The sequence below is a fragment of the Trachemys scripta genome, chromosome 2, assembly GCF_013100865.1.
Source record: "Trachemys scripta elegans isolate TJP31775 chromosome 2, CAS_Tse_1.0, whole genome shotgun sequence".
In the NCBI taxonomy this organism is placed as follows: Eukaryota; Metazoa; Chordata; order Testudines; family Emydidae; genus Trachemys; species Trachemys scripta.
Genome location: NC_048299.1, coordinates 76,503,915 through 76,523,123, shown reverse-complemented (window position 1 = coordinate 76,523,123; position 19,209 = coordinate 76,503,915). Strand labels below are relative to the sequence as shown.

At 40.0% G+C, this 19,209-nt stretch overlaps 1 protein-coding gene across 5 annotated transcripts in view; it reads left to right on the top strand.

Moving 5' to 3' along the window:
• Window positions 1-19,209, top strand: part of CPNE4 (copine 4) — a 320,518-nt gene that overhangs the window by 188,595 nt on the left and 112,714 nt on the right. For all 5 annotated transcript variants that reach the window (XM_034760919.1, XM_034760923.1, XM_034760922.1 and 2 more), the window contains 2 exons: window positions 3,861-4,040; window positions 16,905-16,976. In XM_034760919.1, the coding sequence (XP_034616810.1) occupies window positions 3,861-4,040; window positions 16,905-16,976 (252 nt within the window). The remainder of the gene's footprint in view (window positions 1-3,860; window positions 4,041-16,904; window positions 16,977-19,209) is intronic.

Below are 19,209 nucleotides of genomic sequence, written 5' to 3'. Positions count from 1 at the left end.
GATCTGGTACTATGTATTTATTATATAGCCACATTTCAGTAAAATACTAACATTTATCTAATGCTGTTGCTAAAAGGCAGAAAGCGTAGTGAAGAAAAGGTGTTAAATAGTTTTGAGTGATTTTTTAAAATGTAATTTGCAATTTATAAATACATCTCTGCTACATTGAAGAGCTCAGTCTATAAACACCTACATGGGGAACAAATATTTCACAATGGGCTCTTCAGTCTAGCAGAGAATGGAATAACATAATCCAGTGGAAGTTGAAATCTAGACAAATTCACACTGGAAATAAGATGTAAATTTTTAACAGTGAGAATAATTAACCATTGGAACAATTTACCAATTTTCTTTCACTTACCATTTTTAAATCAAGTTTGAATGTTTTTCTGAAAGTTATGCCCTAAGAATTATTTTGGGGAAGTTCTCAGACCTGTGTTATATATTAGGTCAGGCTAGATGATCATAATGGAATCTATGAATTACTGGAACTGATTTGTAGAGATGGGCAAATTGAATCAAAATTTGATCCAAATTGGTTTGGATCAAAAATTTCTCTTTGATTTTTCTGACCAGGACTGAAACTGGAAAAGCCAAGAATAAGAAAAGCTGTTCTAACTAGAGCTCTGCTTTTGTAAGTTGTTCCATGTAGGCAGAACCTACCACTCATGCAGAGCAGCTCGCAGGAACAGGGCCTAAATTAAGGGCGGGGGGGAGCTGAGTAGCATGTTAAAACTGAGAACAATTATCCTTACAGTATTTTCAGTGGTTCTGGTTGACATTTTTTGTCCAAATTTTTTTGGATGTCAAATTGCTTTTTTAAAAAAAAATACATTTTTTTTTATTTCTTTTGAAATTTTCCAGTTTTCCAAAAAAATTAAAAAAAAAAACAAAGTATTTTTTCCTTTTCAGAGACTATAACATTTCTGTGAAATGTAGCTTCAGTTTCCAGTCTCTCTCTCTGCTGGAATGGAGAAGCATAGCACAGCAAGACAATTCCTGAAGACACTGGAGAGGGGATAGGAGGCAACTGAACTGTCCATCTCCCTCTCAAAAGGAGCACACCAGAAGCCTGTTGAAGGGAAGGGGATTGTGCAGTAATGGAGGTTGTAAAGTGCTTTATGTGTACAGAGATTCACAGCAGTCCCTCCAAAACTTTAAATAAGTATGTTAACGTTTTATGATTTTCTAAACTCAGGCAGAAACTACAAACATTTAGAGTCAAGTTGCTGTTCAGTGAAGATGTAGTTTGTTATTACTGCTTGTGGCAGGGCGGGGGTAAAACCCCTTTAAAACCCTCCAAAATGTTGGCTACAGCCTGCTCTCTGGCCAGTAGGCCAGGTGTAGAGATGCAGGTACTCAGCAAGTAGCCCAGCTGCAAGCCCTAACGAGGGCTGGTTCAGATGAACATGCTGGGCTAAGTAGTGACAGCTGGGCTGGGGCAGGAGAAGGCTATGAAAGCCCTGGGCAAACCTCAGTGGGCAGGCTAGCCTGGGAGGGGACAGGAGGGCAGTATCTCTGTCTTCTTGCCAACAAGGAAGCCTCAAGGGCCAGGAGACCCTGGGGAGGGTCTGTGGGGCACTAACTGTTGGAGGATCTGGGAACTGCACAAGCACTGTAAATAAAGACAGGGGTGATCCAACAAAAGAAGGAGTAAACACTTTTTATTATACCAGCCTAAACACAGGATGCAGGCACAAAAGTGGGAGAGCCTGCGCCAACCCTGTGACAGTGTGTGTAAAGTACTTTCTGAGCACTCTTATGGAAACACAGCAATACATTTTGATCTGATACACCTCTACCTCGATATATTGCTGTCCTCGGGAGCCAAAAAATCTTACCGTGTTATAGGTGAAACCATGTTATATGGAACTTGCTTCGATCCACCGGAGTGCGCAGCGCCGCCCTCCCAGAGCACTGCTTTACTGTGTTATATCCGAATTCGTGTTATATTGGGTCGCGTTATATTGAGGTAGAGGTGTGGTTTCTTGCACAATTTTAGGGAATGGGGCAGGGGCATGAGCATCCCTCAGACACTCTCAGTATGTGATTGACTAGTGAGAAAAATAGGGATACATTTTATATATTACTCTCCAAGAGCCTGATTCTTCCAGCCCTTACTCATGCAAGTAAGTCCAAGTGAATATCTTTAAAAGCTTTCCCCTTTCTCCCACCCATTTCATTTTTCTGTGTGACTTTGTTGGTTTGAAAATGCTAAACTGATAGCACTGGAGAGTGAAATCCTTTAACTGTCTACAGAACAGTTGATCTAGGTAGCAGCAGTGTACGTTACTACAAATATGAATTTTATTATGTATCTTTGCAGACCATGGCCTCTCTGCTGAGATCAGGTGTTTAATTTTCCCTATGTGTGTGTGTGAGAGAGAGAGAGTTAAAAGTTAAACAGTGGTTGGTGAAGAGCAGCAGTCAGTATTATTCTTGTTATCTTTGTTACATGAGAGCACAAAGTTAGGAAGAAACGGGCAAAGGTGATAAGATACCCATTAGACTAAGTCCCCCTTCCTTTTATTCTTTAAAAAAACCTGTGAATATAAAGCCACCTAGTGAAGTAATAAAGTTCAAGGTTAAAGGAACACTGCAAAGATAAAAATGATAGCTTTTTGAAAGTCCTGACTAGTGGACAGAAAAGCCAACTTCATCCTGGGTGTAGCTCCATTAACTACAATGGAGTTGCACTGAAGATGTATTTAGAGTGTAGACCCTAATTTACTTTTCACTGTGCTGTTTGTTAATTCATTGCATTTCATTCAGCATGCACTGCTCTCTTTCACTCACTGTGTCTGGTCAATTTCATGTTCTCATGCATTTCTGAGTTTGACTACTGAGAGCTCTGTGACTCCTCACAGATGCAATGCATCTCTCTACCATTACCTTTCCTTTATCTGTTTATTCACTCGTTGAGTATTGCCTTGAACTTAAACTGTGAGCTCTCTGGTACTGGCTTAACATTATTTCTTACAACTACACCTAGTTCAACAGGGCCCTAATTCTTTTTTGGAAACCGTCTTATAAAAACAGAAACAATAAATAGTAATATGTCATTGTCTTTGGGTTTCCAAGAGTATAGTAAATTTCTTAAATCTACCTCACTCCTGTTTTCACATGAGAACACTGCTATTAACATTAGGGGTTGCACACTGGTAGCTTGTATAGGCTGAGCTTATTGCACTCGCCAAGGGCTCCTTGCATCCCTCCATTCTCCCCCAGAAGCTCCCTGTGTGCCACACTCCCATCCCCCTCTAGTTAAGGGACTCCATGCAACCCCAATCTCCCCGTGGCAGGGAATCCTGTGTGCCATCCATTCTGCCTGTCTCCCATTCCTGGCCCCCCCCCCATTCTCTTCCCCATGCCAGTGGCTCTTTGTTCACCCTCATTCCCACTTCCCCTTATGCCCTACAGTACACTCTTCTGCCCCAACAGTAGGGGTTCTGTGTATCCCCATACCCACCTTCCCCCATTCCAGGGTCCCCCAATGTCCCCCCACCCATTGGGGTTCCGGGTGCTCCCAGTCCCCTCATACCAGGATTTGATCGGATGTGACGTTCAAAAGTTTATGTTACAAAAGACAGATAATCTGACAGACAGACAAACAGAAAAATACCATTGAGTTGCATGTAAAGCCTCACAAGCTCAGCCAATTAGCTTATTAAACCTTTTTTTTTTAAATAAAAGCCAACCACATTTTGTATCTAAACTACTGTCTCTTTAAAGATTCTTCATTCACATAATTTTGTTTTTTAATTTCGCTTTCAATTTGGTTCATGTTGTAGCCCATTACTGACAGAGTAAGAAGTCACTGAGGTAAATTCTCATAGGGTTTTTTTTTTTTCTTTTGGCAGGTTGATAGGACAGAAGTGATTCGAACCTGTATAAATCCAATCTTCTCCAAGTTATTCACAGTGGACTTCTACTTTGAAGAGGTTCAGCGGCTACGGTTTGAAGTCCATGACATTAGCAGCAACCACAATGGCTTGAAAGATGCAGATTTTCTTGGTGGCATGGAATGCACTCTTGGACAAGTAAGTGTCTCCCTTTTCTCTCTCTTCCCCCCTCCCCCCCCCGTTCCCCCACTTCTGTTAGTATTGATACTAAATATATTGCTTTGCTGAAAGACCCATTGAGTGAAATTCATCAGATGTGTTAAAATCATTCTCCTTCACCACTTTGGTGCTTTATACGGGACTAATACACAGAGAGGTGTTGTTGATTTGAACCTTCTTCAGGTGCACCTGGGACATACGAGACAACGACGCTTGATCCACCAGCAATTTGCCTTTTAAGTTAAGGGCCCAGTTCTGCCTCACATAAATTGAGCAGTACTGCATTGCTTAAGTAGCCTCATTAAAATTAGTGACACTGCTTTGGGAGCAAACTATTACTCATATGATTACATAGCAAATACAGCAAAGATTTAGAAACCTACTTAACTTTGCTCACATGGGTGAGTAAATGGGACTGTTAGCTTGCTTATAGTAAAGCAGGTGGATAAATGTTGTCAGAATTGGGGCCCACATAAGTCAGGGTGGCAGAATCAGTCCTAAATGAGCAATACATATTGTGCTAGTGCCTGCTTATGTAAAAGGAGACATAAGCAGCTTCTGGCAGGGTTTATTTCTAAATGGCAGGCTTTTTGCTCTGAAGGGTTGAGGTATATTGGATCCCAGCTTTATTCCTGATAACAGTACTAAGGACTGTCTTAGTCTTGTTAAGTCGTCATGCACCAGCTACACTGAATGTAATTGAACATTTTGTGGTTAGGAGTAACATATCCTACGGTGAGAGCTGGCAAGGAGCTTTGTGAACCTCTGGGTTGGATTACACTTTGCAACGCTTCCACTTAAACTTGTAACAGGAACATTATTGTTTTCCACAGAAGAAGCAACTGCTTTCGCTATCCTCCCTCCCCAAGAATTCCTCCTTGTCCTCCTTATTGTTGTTCAGGAAAAGCAGGAGCAATTGAAGATTGCTCTCAGGAAGCTTGGATCACAGAGGCATCCTTTGAATCTCAAGGAGGCTAGAAGGAATAGTTTGTCAGGAAAATCCAAATGATTACCTGAAGAAGAGCTCTGTGTAAGCGCCAAAGCTTCTCTCTTTCCCCAACAGAAGTTGGTCAAATAAAAGATATGCCTCGCCCACCTTGTCTGTGATTACAGGCAGTTTTATCTACAGCACCATCAGTACAGCTACGATTTTGTCATGGAGGTCACGGAAGTCATGGAATCCATGATTTCCAAAGACCTCTGTGTCTTTAGCACCAGCAGCTGGGAGCTGCAGGGTCCCGCCACCTCCCAAAGTGGCAGGGAGCTGTGAATTACCCCTGCCACCTGAGGCAGCGAGCCCCCAAGCTCCGAGCTGCCATGGGCATTGGGGGTACCCTGCAGCTTCCAGCCACGGTGGGCTGGGGGGATCCCCGCAGCTCCCCAGCCGTGGTGGTGGAGCAGGGAGACCCTCACAGCTCCCCACCTCTGGGGGGGCGGGGGAGGCGGAAGGGGCACCCTGAGGTTCTGAGCCCCCTAGGGTGGTGGGGGCCCCGGAGCTTCCAGCCACCTGGCAGCTAACCAGCCCCTTACCATTATATCATGGATATTTTTAGTAAAAGTCAGGGACAGATCATGGGCTTCTGTGAATTTTTCTTTATTGCCCGTGACTTATCCATGGCTTTTACTAAAAATATCCATGACAAAATCTTAGCCTTAACCATCAGCAATGTGCTGGAGGCGGCTCTCAGGAGCCCCTTGTTAAAAATCTATCACCAAACTCAAGGGAGGATTGGGTTGATTTCCCTGCTGTGGATACTGCTATATCATCCCTGCCAAACATGACTTCTTTTGCGGGGGTCATAAAAAATACTTCTGAGAGAGCAAATGTGTTTCTTTTCGAATGGTCGAGACTACACAAAGTGGTCGGAACTTTCAAAATGGGTCCAATGGGACAGCTAAACCTGTTATAATTTACAGTAGCCTTGTGAATGCTCTAAATTATACCAGGGTTGTTTTGGTCCCAGGATCAGGAAAGAGGAGCCCCCTCCCTTCTTCCCCCCTTCTCCTCAGCTGCACAGCACAGCTGAGTATTTGGCCCTATAAATGTGTGGTAAGATATAAAAGAAAGGTTCTATAGGAAGGAAAGGCTTCTCATTGGTTTTATAAAACACAAATGTATAGATTTGTAGTTTTGGTAGATTAACAGGGATGGATGGGTAATTAGGACCTTTAAAATGCACGATAAACCATGTTCTTTTTGGCAGTGCTCTTGAGGGCATATTGTGGTCTCAGTCAAAGAAAAGGAGCTGTTTATAGAGAAGAAAGAAAAATCTAGAAAATAATGTATTAAATGTTTTTTCTTAATTGGTTTTAAAATGCAAAAACCTCATTGCTGCTGCCATTCGCAAAAACATGCCCTTATAATGATTCTGCCTCTATAAATAACACACAGCTGGCTTGGTTGTGGTATAATTTTACTGTTAATGGTAACCAAGAAAAAATAATAACATGGAATCTGACCCCAGAAATGTAGCTTTGAAGTTTTTGATAACATAGCTAGGCAGTTTATGTTTTTAAATTTTGCATAATTCATCAACGCTTTTAAAAATATGATATTAGCAGTGGAATTGACACCCAAATGCAGCTAAATATGATACCAGGATTGAAAATCTTGCAACAGAGATTCTACATACGGCACTTACTCCAACACTTAGCAGTTTTCTGTAATTACTGTATTTTGTAGGATGATAATGGGATGGCTGCTGTTCTTCAGCTAACTTTGACATGAATTTGTTGCTACACTGCAATTTAATGGGTGCATAAAACGTTATGACTTTTTGTGCCTGTCTATCAATTCAGTTTCTTTCCCATCAAAAATAGGAGATGTTATATGAAACATAGGATAGACTTTGGATTCTTAGACATAATCTAAAAGACTGAGGGTTTTTTCATAAATATGCCATGTTTCATTCTTTTGTTCCAGGTAGAGGTTGACCAAAAAGAAATAAACCATTACCTGAATCTGTGTTTAGATTATCTTTTACATGTGCACTAAACCTGCACTTTGAGATTAATCCCTGTAATACCCCCTTCCAAAAGCAAGATCTATCGGAATAATGTTAGTCAAAGATGATAGATGATGATTTAGCTCATTTGGGAAGGCAGTGGTATGGACAACATGCTCTAACCAGACAAAAGTGGGTCTCTCTTCATAGATACTCAGATCTTTGTGAGGGACCTCTCTTCTATGGCACACAGCCTGCAACCAGGGCTTAATTTGTAATGAAAGGTGCCGGGGCTCAAGCAATTAGGTGTTGGGGCTCAAGCAATTTTTTTACGTTCATAACTGATGCAGAAAGCCTAAGAGTGCCAGAGCTATGAACTCCCAAGCCTAATGGTTCTGGGGCTCAGCCCTGGCAAGCCATGGCACAAATTAAGCACTGCCTGCAACCATATTACCGACAGATGTGATGTTGTCAGATGTTATAGAACAAAACCAATGTTGGGCCTCGGATGGAAGACTTTGAAAATCCAAGTACTTCAGGAAGTGAGGCTGGTAGCATTCTTCTCCGTGATTCAGCAGTGAACCAATATCCCCACGCACTGATGAGAGCAATGAGATGCAGCCCCGTTAGGCTCCAACCACTTAGAATGATGAATGGTCCCACTGAACTTTTAACAAAAGTAGGAGTGTTAGTTCCAATGACCTGACAAGAGTCAGCCTCTTGTAATTCTGCCTGCCTACATGTGACTCTCGCAAGTAGCGGCATATTGGCATGGAATCATTACTTGTAGCTTGAAGACTAAGTGTAGATACATTCAGCATACCTTTCAGATTGCTAGGCTATTTGTATGCAAGTATAACAAAGAGCCATACATTGCTGTGTGCAATTAGGAAAAAGTTAATATGCTAAATAGAGACATTTATTTCAAAGTTATTTTTTTCTCCCCACTCTGAACAGTAGCCCTTTCAAATAAAACAGCAGCAGTCTTCCTGATTGTTACAGTTTTAAAAAAATAATATTTAAAATCTTTTCTTCCTTCAGAGGCAGCAGCATGACTGAACTGAGCTGTTGAGCCAGGCTCTCCAGTCTGAAATGACCTTTCAATGTCATGTTTTTTTAACTTTCCCTGACGAGTCCTTGCAATCTAATATTAATTGCACCATGTTAATACATATATTCCATGCAAAAATTAGTGGCACATTAATACAATGCTACATTGAGAGATTAAGCTTTAAAAGTTAGGAAATTCTAAGGGTTAATGTTAAAAGGTCAAGTTTAATTCTGCCTACTTGTTAACATTGCCTTAAAATATGCTCTCTCTTTAGATCCCATAATATCATATAAAAGATTATACAAACTGAAATTTCTTATACAGCTTACATATGTGGGATGTACTGTGCATTACTACACCAGTTAAAACAAGGAGGAGTCCTTGTGGCAACTTAGAGACTAACAAATTTATTTGGGCATAAGCTTTCGTGAGCTAAAACCCACTTCATCAGATGTGTGGAGTGGAAAATACAGTAGCAGGTATATATACACAGTACATGAAAAAATGGGAGTTGCCTTACCAAGTAGGGGGACAGTGCTAACAAGACAATTCAATTAACAGTACCAAGGAAGGAAAAATCACTTTTGTAGTGGTAATGAGGGTGGCCCATTTCAAACAGTTGACAAGAAGGTGTGAGTAACAGTAGGGGGATATTAGTATAGGGAAATACTAAGTTTTCCACCAAATATTACTTCATTTCTCAGGGCTTGTCTACAAGGCAAGTTACTGCACGGCAAGCTAGGGTGTGAATCTACAGTACACTAGCTTGCTGTGTAGTAACATCCCGTGTGGGTGCTGATACAGTGCAGCAAAAATCCCAGAGTGTGGCTTAGCACTGCTACTTTGAAGTAGCAGTTGTACACTGAGCCACATTCTGGAACTTTCACTGTGCTGTAGCAGGGTCCTCACAGGAACTTACTGCATGGAAAACTGATGCGCTGTAATTTCACACCCTCGCTTGCCATGTAGACAAGCCCTAAATTTAATGTGCAAAACTAACATTTAATAATAGAACTCTCACTCAGTTGCAAAAGTCACTACCGACAAACAGATGCCAATGCCTGTCAAGATTTTACACTGTGTTGCAGTGAGAATCCCAAGATATTTTCAATAAATGTATCTTGAAGTTAAAACATATTCATAACTTTTATAGGGTGCTTTTTGCAGCAATGCACAAACCCTGACGCATGAAAGTTCCTTGATTTAGAGCCATTTTAGGACTGGGTATTTTTGAGCTTGTTTAAGAATAGAACCCGTAACACCAAACAAGCCAAATTTGATGTTTCTAGCTCCAGTCCGAGTTTTAGTTACCTGAGTGCAAAATTTCTAATCGGAATGTATTTCTAATCAGAATTTAAACATACAGCTGAACTTTTTTGACTAAAGCTTTCCAGAATAATTCAGGGTTGGGAGGAGACCAAGTCTGGAAAATTTCATCCCCAGAGGAATTTACTTTGAGGTAGATATGAGTATCTTTAAAAAAAATGGAGGGAGGATTGGTATGGTAGTTGAAACTAAACCAAAATAGGTGTATTTTTACCCACTCTAATCCGGTGCTCAAATGGTCCCCCTCTCTTCTCTCAAGCCAAGCTTCACTTGAGAAGTCAGTCACAGTTGGCTGGGTTCCTCAAGCTTGGCTTCCCCTCAGTAGGGTTCAGATATACCCAAGGGCTGGCCTGGATTAAGGTATAAGCACACCAGGCTCTGGTTTCCAGTGTCAAATTTTGACATCAAAATTTCAGCTTTCATTTAAAAAATTTTTTTTTCTAACCCTCATGGTTGCAAAGAAAAGCTTGAAAATGTGAACTGAGTGCAACCAATGCAGCAGGTTCTGCAATTAACCCCTAGTGAGAGAGGAACAGTGCTGCTAGAGCTAGAGAGGAAGTCATTTGGCTCCATAGTTGTCACCAGAGCAGAACAGGTTCCTGCTGGTCAGGACAAGGGGCAAAGCTTGGGGGCTCCACTGGGTTCTGCTTCTACCCTCTGGTATTTCTGCCTGACTGAGGTGAAAGAAATTGGTTCTACTTTCCCAATCACCACTCACCAGAATGACCAGAATGAAACATCACTCTTAGTAGATCTTCATATGATTGTCCTTCTCCTGTCTCACTGCTTCGTTGAGCAATGAAATGGTTAGTAATGTTAACGTTTAAATTATCATCTTTGGGCATCTGTGTTAATTCTCCAGTTCAGCAGGGCACATCTCTCAGTTTCAGGCAATTGTTTCAGGCTTTCTGTTAACTCAGGCCGACATCTCTGCATCAGTTACACTTGGTTCAGATTGTGAAAGTATTCTCCATAACCATAAGGACAATATATATCTTTTTCAAATGAGAGACCAGAGAAAGATTTCAGGCTTTAAAAAAAAGTGCCACTTCACTCACTATCCATGATTTGTCCCAGTTCAAGCCCTGCTCTGCTCTCGGCAGTGTCTGTATTTTTCACATATCTACCATTTGGTTGCTCAAAGTAACTATGCTCATTTGTGCATGTTATGTGCTTAATGAGAGATCGGTGAATAATGGAGTTTTCAGTTCTCTGGCAATTCTGAAAAATTTGGTGGTGGGGGGGAATCATACAGAGATTAACAGAAATTGAATTTTTTCAAAATTTATGGCAAATCAAAAAGTATAAAAAAATTGTTTTGGGCCAAACCAAACATTTTATTCTCCCCAAACCAAAATGTTTTGTTTTGATTTTGAGCATTTTTAAACATTTTACAATTTTTAAAAGATAAAAATGAAGGAAATTTTGAAAAAAAAGTCATTTTGAATTGAAAAATTGAAAAATTTCATTTTGAAAAAAAAAACTTTTGCTGAAGCAATTTGGCAAGGTTGATATGAATTCATGAAATGTTTTGGAGACAGCAAATCTGCATTTTTAGCCAAAACATTTCAGTCAAAACATTTGCCCAGCTCTATTCTTAATGCTTATAAACTAATGAAGTTGCTGTAGAAAAGCTCCCAGAACAGCAGCAGTGTGATAGCTTTCTGGTTTCATGACCCATCACAACCAGTCCCCCATATGCATAACTGTTTTCAAGATTAGGCCCTAAACTTGTCCCCAAAAAACTGGGTAGTTTAAGTACAGAAATGCCACATAAATAAATAAATAAATAAATAAAATAAACTATTGCGATTTATCACTTTGCATTTTGTTGTAGCGAGCAGCATCCCTGGAGAACAGCTGCAGCCGATGTCAAGCAGATGTTTGCATCCCTGTATGCCATGAATTTGAGCAAATATTACTTTGGGATTTAGTACTCCTCCCCCCCCACACACACATTTTATTAAGGAACTTGCTTCTTGATAATAATTGTCACTACTTCACATATACTTTTAATACTATATGTCATTAACGAGATTATGCACTCGAAGATAATTAATCCACTTTCAGTCACTGCTCTCAAATTGGAAAAAGGCTAAAAGACCCATGATTAGACCTGATTTAATTTAAATTCTATTTAATAGAAATATTCTGTGTAAGAATAGTGGACCAATAGACTGAAGACTACTCTTATGCTGAAAAAGACATAGGACCAGATTTTTAAAGGTATTTAGGCATCTAAAAACGAAGATAGGCACCCAGCTCGCACTAAGCACCTGTCTTTATATTTAGGCATCTAAATACCATTAAAAATCTGGCCCCTGCTCTTCTCAGAATGAAGTAATTGAATTCATTAATGGGCTGAATAATGTACTTTGTGGGACATGAATGCCATTTTATTCCTGCTGGCTCAGAGTGCTGTAAAATTATCCCATGCAGCACTCTTATTAGCTTTCTTCTACTAACTGTTTAAAATCCCTCTGTAATCCTTAGGAGGCCTAGTTTAGTCATTCTTTTGTAGCAGAGTGTTCCACATGATCTTTGAGGTCATATTGTTTCCATTATGGCATGAAACTCAGAGACTTATGTTATCGGAACACTTTTCACAGTTCTTAACGCTTTGTTTTACATATTGCATCTTTTATATGAATTACTGCATTGATCCATGAAAAATTAATGAATTAAAACTATTTTTTCCCAAAGAGCTAGAGATGCCATACACTAATTGAATTTCAAACCCTTTTATATCGATAAACCCTTTCCAACAATGTCATTGAGTCCTATTATATTATGGTTGTGAGCACTGATTTCTTCCCCCCAATATCCTGTTCTGACTGGCTGGCTGGCTGCTGTCATTGTTTCAAATCAATAGCAAATAAGAAAAAGCCTTAATTCAGCTCTAAATATGCTGTGGACTGATCAGTACTATAGGGTTCAAATCCAATCTTGAAGTGTGTTGAATGTGTTATGGAGAACATAATCCATAAAGTGGGGTTGGATACAGCAGCAGTGGAGAGAGAGGAATGACACTGCCTCAGACAAGAAATGTAACGGGGAAGGGTCTACAGAGTGTGAACCTGAGTAGGTCAGTTCTTTTAATCTTGCCTTAATGAACCATTGTTCCAAATATGGGTGAAACATCAACAACCCTCAGCATTTTAATGAGGGGGGAGGTGCAAGGGCATTGTGTGTGTCTACAATAAAATTAAATGTGGTGAGGGGTGAAATAGTGAAAGTATGCTATTACACACACACACACACACACACACACACACACACACACACACAGAGTGTGGACATAGTATTTAGGGTTAGGGATAAGTCAGGGATCTGGACATTCCACAGCTACTAAATTCTTTTCTCTTTTTACTATAGGTATCTCATGAGCTTTAGCTGACACACTAGATTACCAGTCTAGCCTTTCAACCTCCAGATACCAGAGTTCATATCCTGGCATATGTCACAAATGAAAATGATCTTGGACATTTATCCTAGTCAATTTTGTGCACATCTTAAAACCACTTCTACCACTACATAGCTTGGCAGCTTGGCATGCTTGGTAATTGCTTGTCAAAAAAGGACCAAAGCTCAAGTAACAGATATTGTAGGTTAATTCTGATGTACGTTGCCAGACCTTTTTATAGGAAGTTGGCGCTATACACAATCATTGCCAATGCCATAGATCTTCACTGTCATAACTTCTATAATCCCCAGTTGTTGTTGGCTTTTTTAAACAGGCAGAGCAGCTTTCATGCCATTTTAAATTGGAGCTGGGATCAAAGTGCAAAATATGGATCCAGATTTAATCACCCCAAGATCCAGAGTTTTAGTTTGGGCGCATCCCTCTCCTTAACACATTGGGCCAGATTTTGAGCTCAGTTACAGCAATGCAAACCCAGAGGGTCTTCAAAGGAGTTTTTTCAGTGTAACTGATCTTAGAATTTGGCCTTAATGTTGAAGATCTCGAAATCTGGATAAATCTACTTTCTAATTTGCATATATTTGAATATGTATAACATCATTATATATCTGGTGTTTTTTCTTTAAATGGAACATTTGTTTTTTGATACTCCTATTTCCAGTTCTCAGTACAATATCAGGGATCTCATGAAAATGTATTTAAAATCTGTTGGGGGAAAAAAGGGTCCAAACTGCCCCTCAATACCTGTTTTGTAGAAAGAAAAGATTTTTCACTTTCTGTACCACTTCTTTACATTGCTATTGTAGAAACACCTTTTCCCCTAAAGTTTTCAATTGTGAATTGCTGAAGTAGGAGTCAAACCAAAGACGTCTAACAAACAAAAGACTTTTGATAAATGCCTTGCCTTTGGCCATATTGCAAGTTCAACCATCTCTTTGTAACTCTGAACTTAAACAGCTGCTTCCTATGTTCATGTGTTCCAGTTGGCTGAAACTTGCTTGCTAGCAGCCAGAATAGCTAACGCTTTTTGTGGTTCTGCTGGGGAAGTAATGTTACATCTATAGATAAGCAATAAATGTGATTCATAATTGATGGCAGCTTCCAAAAAAAAAAAAAAAAAGCCATTCCAGCCACTAACAGCTACTTTTTTAGCATGCAAACAAAAAGGGCAATTTACTGCTTGTAAAAATTGATTTTTTGTCAATTATTTAAATGACAGCCTGCAAATCTTAATTGTTAATTACTATTTGAGGCAATGATGCAGGCATAGAGCTGCCAGATGGATCCATTTTACTGGCCACTTGATTAACAACGTGTGGGTGTTCACACACGAATACACATATTTACATATGCAGAGTGTTTGCTGCGGCAAAATGACACTAATAGCTTAGAGAGCTGGTCTCATTAAAACGAGCTAATAATAGGAACGTCAAAATAAATTCCATTCACTCTATTTTGATGCATGTAGCTGCCACACAAGTGGAGACCCCAGAGTTTCAAGCTACTTTATGTGAAGTACATCTTAGTACTTTGAACAACTCGCAAAGGAGCGAAGGTAGGGCTAGAAGTTGAAATGAGGTGAATAGTTCAGGGCAAAAATGCTGGCATTACTAAAGGATCTGGGTAAAGATAACTTTTAGCGACTACAGGTGAGTAGGTGAAGGGTGATTGTTTTCCATCCAAGTTCTATCATACATTAGAGATTAATGTAGCACATCTACGGGACTAAAGGGACTAAAAAGCATATTGGAAGTAGGAATTATTCTTACTAATTGTATTTTGCTCTCCTGCTTGAGAAGATACTTTCCCTTTGTTCCATTATGCGCAGAGCCCATAACTTTATAATACTTTGGAAGTCTGTAGTGCTTAACATCTGAGGATCTCTGACAGGTCTTTGAAAAAAGTTAATTGAACTCATGGGAGATGGGTGATTTTTACTTGAACCCATTTGACTGATGGGTAGGCTGAGACGCAGATGTGTGTCGATTGAATAATCTTTGGAAGAGTCAAGAGTAGAACAAAAGAGTCATAGTGCACTACCTAATTCTTGCCTCTACACAACAGTCTCATCTGCAGTATTTATGGCCATTGAACAAAACTCTTACATGCAACGAATTAGTTAACTCTTTTTAAAAATACATATAGTTTAATGGCAGCAGCTTCTTCTATGGATCCCTCTTCTTAAAGTGAAACTAAGCACGCTCTGGCTGTGCCCATACCAAAGGCTGCTGTTATCACTGTTAAAGTAGTTGTGTTACCTCGGTTATGTCCCACATCACTGGGGCACTGTCCAGCAAACTGCATCTGAAAGAACAGCATTGTCTTAGTGCTAGTTGCCTGTGTGAGGCTGGTCTACACTGGGGTGGGGGGGGATCGATCTAAGATACGCAACTTCCGCTTCCGGAGTTGACGGGGAGCGCGTTTGGGGATCGATATATCTTAACGAGACGCGATATAACAATCCCCGATAACTCAAACGCTACCCGCCGATACGGCGGGTAGTGAAGACGTACCCTGAGATATGTGATTCTGCAAAGCAAAATCTGGGTGCCATTCTTCAGTCCTCCTCCTCCACTGCAAAGACTGCTCAAAGTCCGCCTCCCACTGAGATAATGAAAAACAGTATCAAACTTGTGCAGGTTGCCATTGTACTTTGCAGTATGTAATTCTTTAAGTTAGTATGCCGTGTGCTAGTTAAAGCTGTTATGATAATTACGGTTACTAATTTAGCATATTGTTCAAATCCATACAAATTCCCAGAACATCAGCTGAGCAGGCATAAACCACTCCCTTTCCTTTATGGGCTCTTCAGTGGGTAATTGTTGTTTTTTGCATGCTTTGCATAAGAGTGACTTTTGTCTCCATTTCTAGGTTACTGCACTTTAAAGGTCATGTAGTGTGCATCTGGGCCATAACGTCTTAAAAATGTGTTGTACAAAATGGGAAAGGATTGTTTTTAATACCAAAACCACGCTCTATTTTGCATGTTTTCTGCATATTTGATAGTAGGTTGTAAATTCTTTGGGACAGGAACCTTCTCTTTGTCTTGTGTTTGTACAGCACCTAACACAATGGGGTTCTGAACAAATAATGGGGCTCCCAGGAGTCACTGCAATGGAAATAATTGATGATAATGCTTTCTCTTCATTAGCGTTATCTAGTGTATATCTAGTATTTCATAATTTTTACGTGTTTCTAATGAAAACTATTTTAATAGAATCATATAATGGAAATGACCTAATGAACTAGATCATTTACTAGTCTATCACCACATCACTTGCTTATTGTGGGCTAGTGTAGGAATTTTCCCGACGATATATTTTTCTCCTACTTTTACTAGCCTAGTTTAAATGTCTCAAGGTTATGGAAATCTACTGGTTGTTGTAATGGAAAACATACAATTCATCATTATGCCTGGAATAATGTTTATGTGGTGTACATTAGTCACCCACTAGATGTGTCGGTGTGCTGTACAGAGCTCCAGACAAAGTGTAGTCCCCGTGGAGACAAAGTTGGAACTCAGGCTGTGATGCAGCCTGCTTATGTCTGAATTTAAAGTTATTTGTTTTTAAATAATGGGTGTCCTGTGTAAAACAGACTGTGATGCCCCGTAGAAAGAGACTCGATGTTATTGTAATTTTTGGTAGCTTAGTTGTGTAGAATTATTTTTCCAGTGCGGCCCCCCCAAGGATCAGAAACACTCCCTGGCAGTCTTAAGCTGCCACCTTGTCTCTTAAACCCTTTTAAAAAACCTACTTCTGCCCTGATGCCTTCCATCTGTCATTAGTTAAGCAAATGATTAGGTGCAGATTCTGCTTTTCTGCTCAACTGTGTTAATTCTAACCTATCCTCCCACCCTTCCCCATCCCACTTGTCCTCCGATTGCATCCTGCCTGTCATGTCACGACTGTAAACTCCCTGGGGCAGGGACTGTCGCCTTTGTTACCTGTCTGTACAGTGCCTTGCCCAATGGGACTCTGATCCTTGATTAGGGTTCCCAGGTGCAAATACAAATAATTGCAATAACATAAAAATCAAATCACAATCCATGTTTTTACTACAGTTTCTAATTTTTTCCCTTTGTTTTGGTGTTGGCACAGATTGTTTCACAGAGGAAACTCTCCAAATCCTTACTGAAACATGGGAACACAGCAGGGAAATCATCCATAACAGTAAGCCAGACTTAAATATATTTCCCCCATGCTTAAAGCTATCTAATGTGACTACCTTCTCCATAAAAGTTTCCTATTGAGTTGTTAGCATGATCCCTAACTGAAAAAATGTTTTGAGCCTTCTGATTTAGTTGAATGTTTCTGGGGACATACCTGTAATCTACAAATGACAAGAAAATATTTTCTGTTTTTTTTCCCAAGTGTCATAAAGTGCATTATTCAGATAAAGGTACAGAACAAGAAAGCTGTACTGTTTGATTATTTCTAATCCATGCTTTACAGTCTTAAAAATGTACTTAGGCCTGATTTTTCTAACACTTATACATCTGCTTAATTTTGTACATCTGAGTAGCCCCATTGACTTCATTGTGCTGTGGGGTGAGTGTAGAAAAGCAATATCCCTCGGGAGCAGGACCCAACCTCCCCTAGGGCTTCCCACCCACTCCAGGGGCAGGACACAACCTTTCTCCACCCCCAGGCTATTTACTTGGTCATGATAGGCCATCAACATTTACAAATGGGTCCTGAGCCCAAAAAGGGTGCGACCACTGATGTAATGGGACTTAGTGTGAACAAGAATCAGGTCCATAATCCTCTTATGTGTTCACGCAGCTCCTAGGACATGGAGTTCTGATACTTGTTGGGGACTCCTTGTGCTGCTGCAATGTGAATATTTAATAATATTTAAAATAATGAGACCTGAGACTAGTGAGGTGAGGATTTGGACTACAAAAGTGCTACTCCTGGTTTGAGAATCAATGTTGCCTAGTTGCTATAGCAAGTAACAGGAATTCATCTTGCAAATCCTGATTCCACTCTCTGCCATTGTCTAGCTGACTAGGGTGACCAGACAGCAAATGTGAAAAATCGGGACGGGGGTGGGGGGTAGTAGAAGCCTATATAAGAAAAAGACCCAAAAATCGGGACTGTCCCTATAAAATTGGGACATCTGGTCACCCTATAGCTGACTGACCTTGGACAAGTCAGTTAACCTTTCGATTCCTCAGTCTATTAGTAGAATACTTCCCTCTTCAGTGGCCTCTTGTGAGACTTAGCTGAATGACATTTCTGCTGCCCTTGGAGATCCTCAGAAAGGTGCTGCCTAAGTGCAAAGCAATCACAATATTTAAGATTTCCTTTCAGAAACCTAAAATGACAACAAAATAGATAAGGAGGTTTGTGTCCTTAGCCTTTCTGCAGATAGTTTTGCTAACTACTTCTCCACCTGGGTGTTGAAAATATCAACACAATTTTACTATTAATAACATGGGCTAAGGCTTACATATCCTGGCTCCTACTCAATGGTACTGTAAAGCAGATGGACTTTACTCAAATTAGAACAGTTGAACTCAAACAGAAAGAATTGTATGAAAACTGGATGTCTCAACGTGATAAATCAAAGTGAAATATTTTTAATTCATTTTGGTCCCAGGATACATATTGAGCATCTGTGAAATAGGGAATTTACTAATGTTAATGTTGCAACTTGTTTTTAACGCACAACTCCTATTGAGTTACGTATTCTTCAGTGAATTGAAAAGGCTCACATCCCAGATAGGTGTACTATTATCTTTAGTATGGCGCTACCATTAGAATTGTCTAATCAATATATTATTATTACATGGCTATGGAATAAAATAATACAGCAGTGCTTTTTCAACCACTCAAAGAGAAGTCTGTCAGTGCTCATAGGTAGGGATTTGTAACTCAATTATAAAATATTGCCGAAGCTTAAAATTTGATATACAAATCCTTATGTGCTAATAGTGATGTGTCCTACATGATCCTTCCAGCCAGTAGTCTACCTGGAACAGAAATATCATCTAATGCATTACGGGGCAAATTTTCAGCAACTCAGGTCTCACTTACACATATAAAATTAATGTGTGTGTGCACGTGTGATTGTATTTTCATGCGCAATTAGGGATTTGTGCACACAAATCTGTGCTTGTGAATATTTTGTGTGACCAAATACCAGTTTTCTATGACACGTGTTTTTTAGGCTAAAGTCAGCCTCCAGTTTTGTTCTTTTTTTTTTTTTAATTTGTCCCAAAAAGTCCCAGTATATGCTGCTGAAACAATGTGAGACTCCAAGCAGCGCTGTTGACTCCTGAGAATTGTACAGTTAGAATAGTAGAAGCATCATGCTGTAGTACACTGATTATCACTCTGACCCAGGCAGTACCTAGCTGGTTTAAAGGATGTCATTGGTCACCCAACTAGTCCTCCAAGG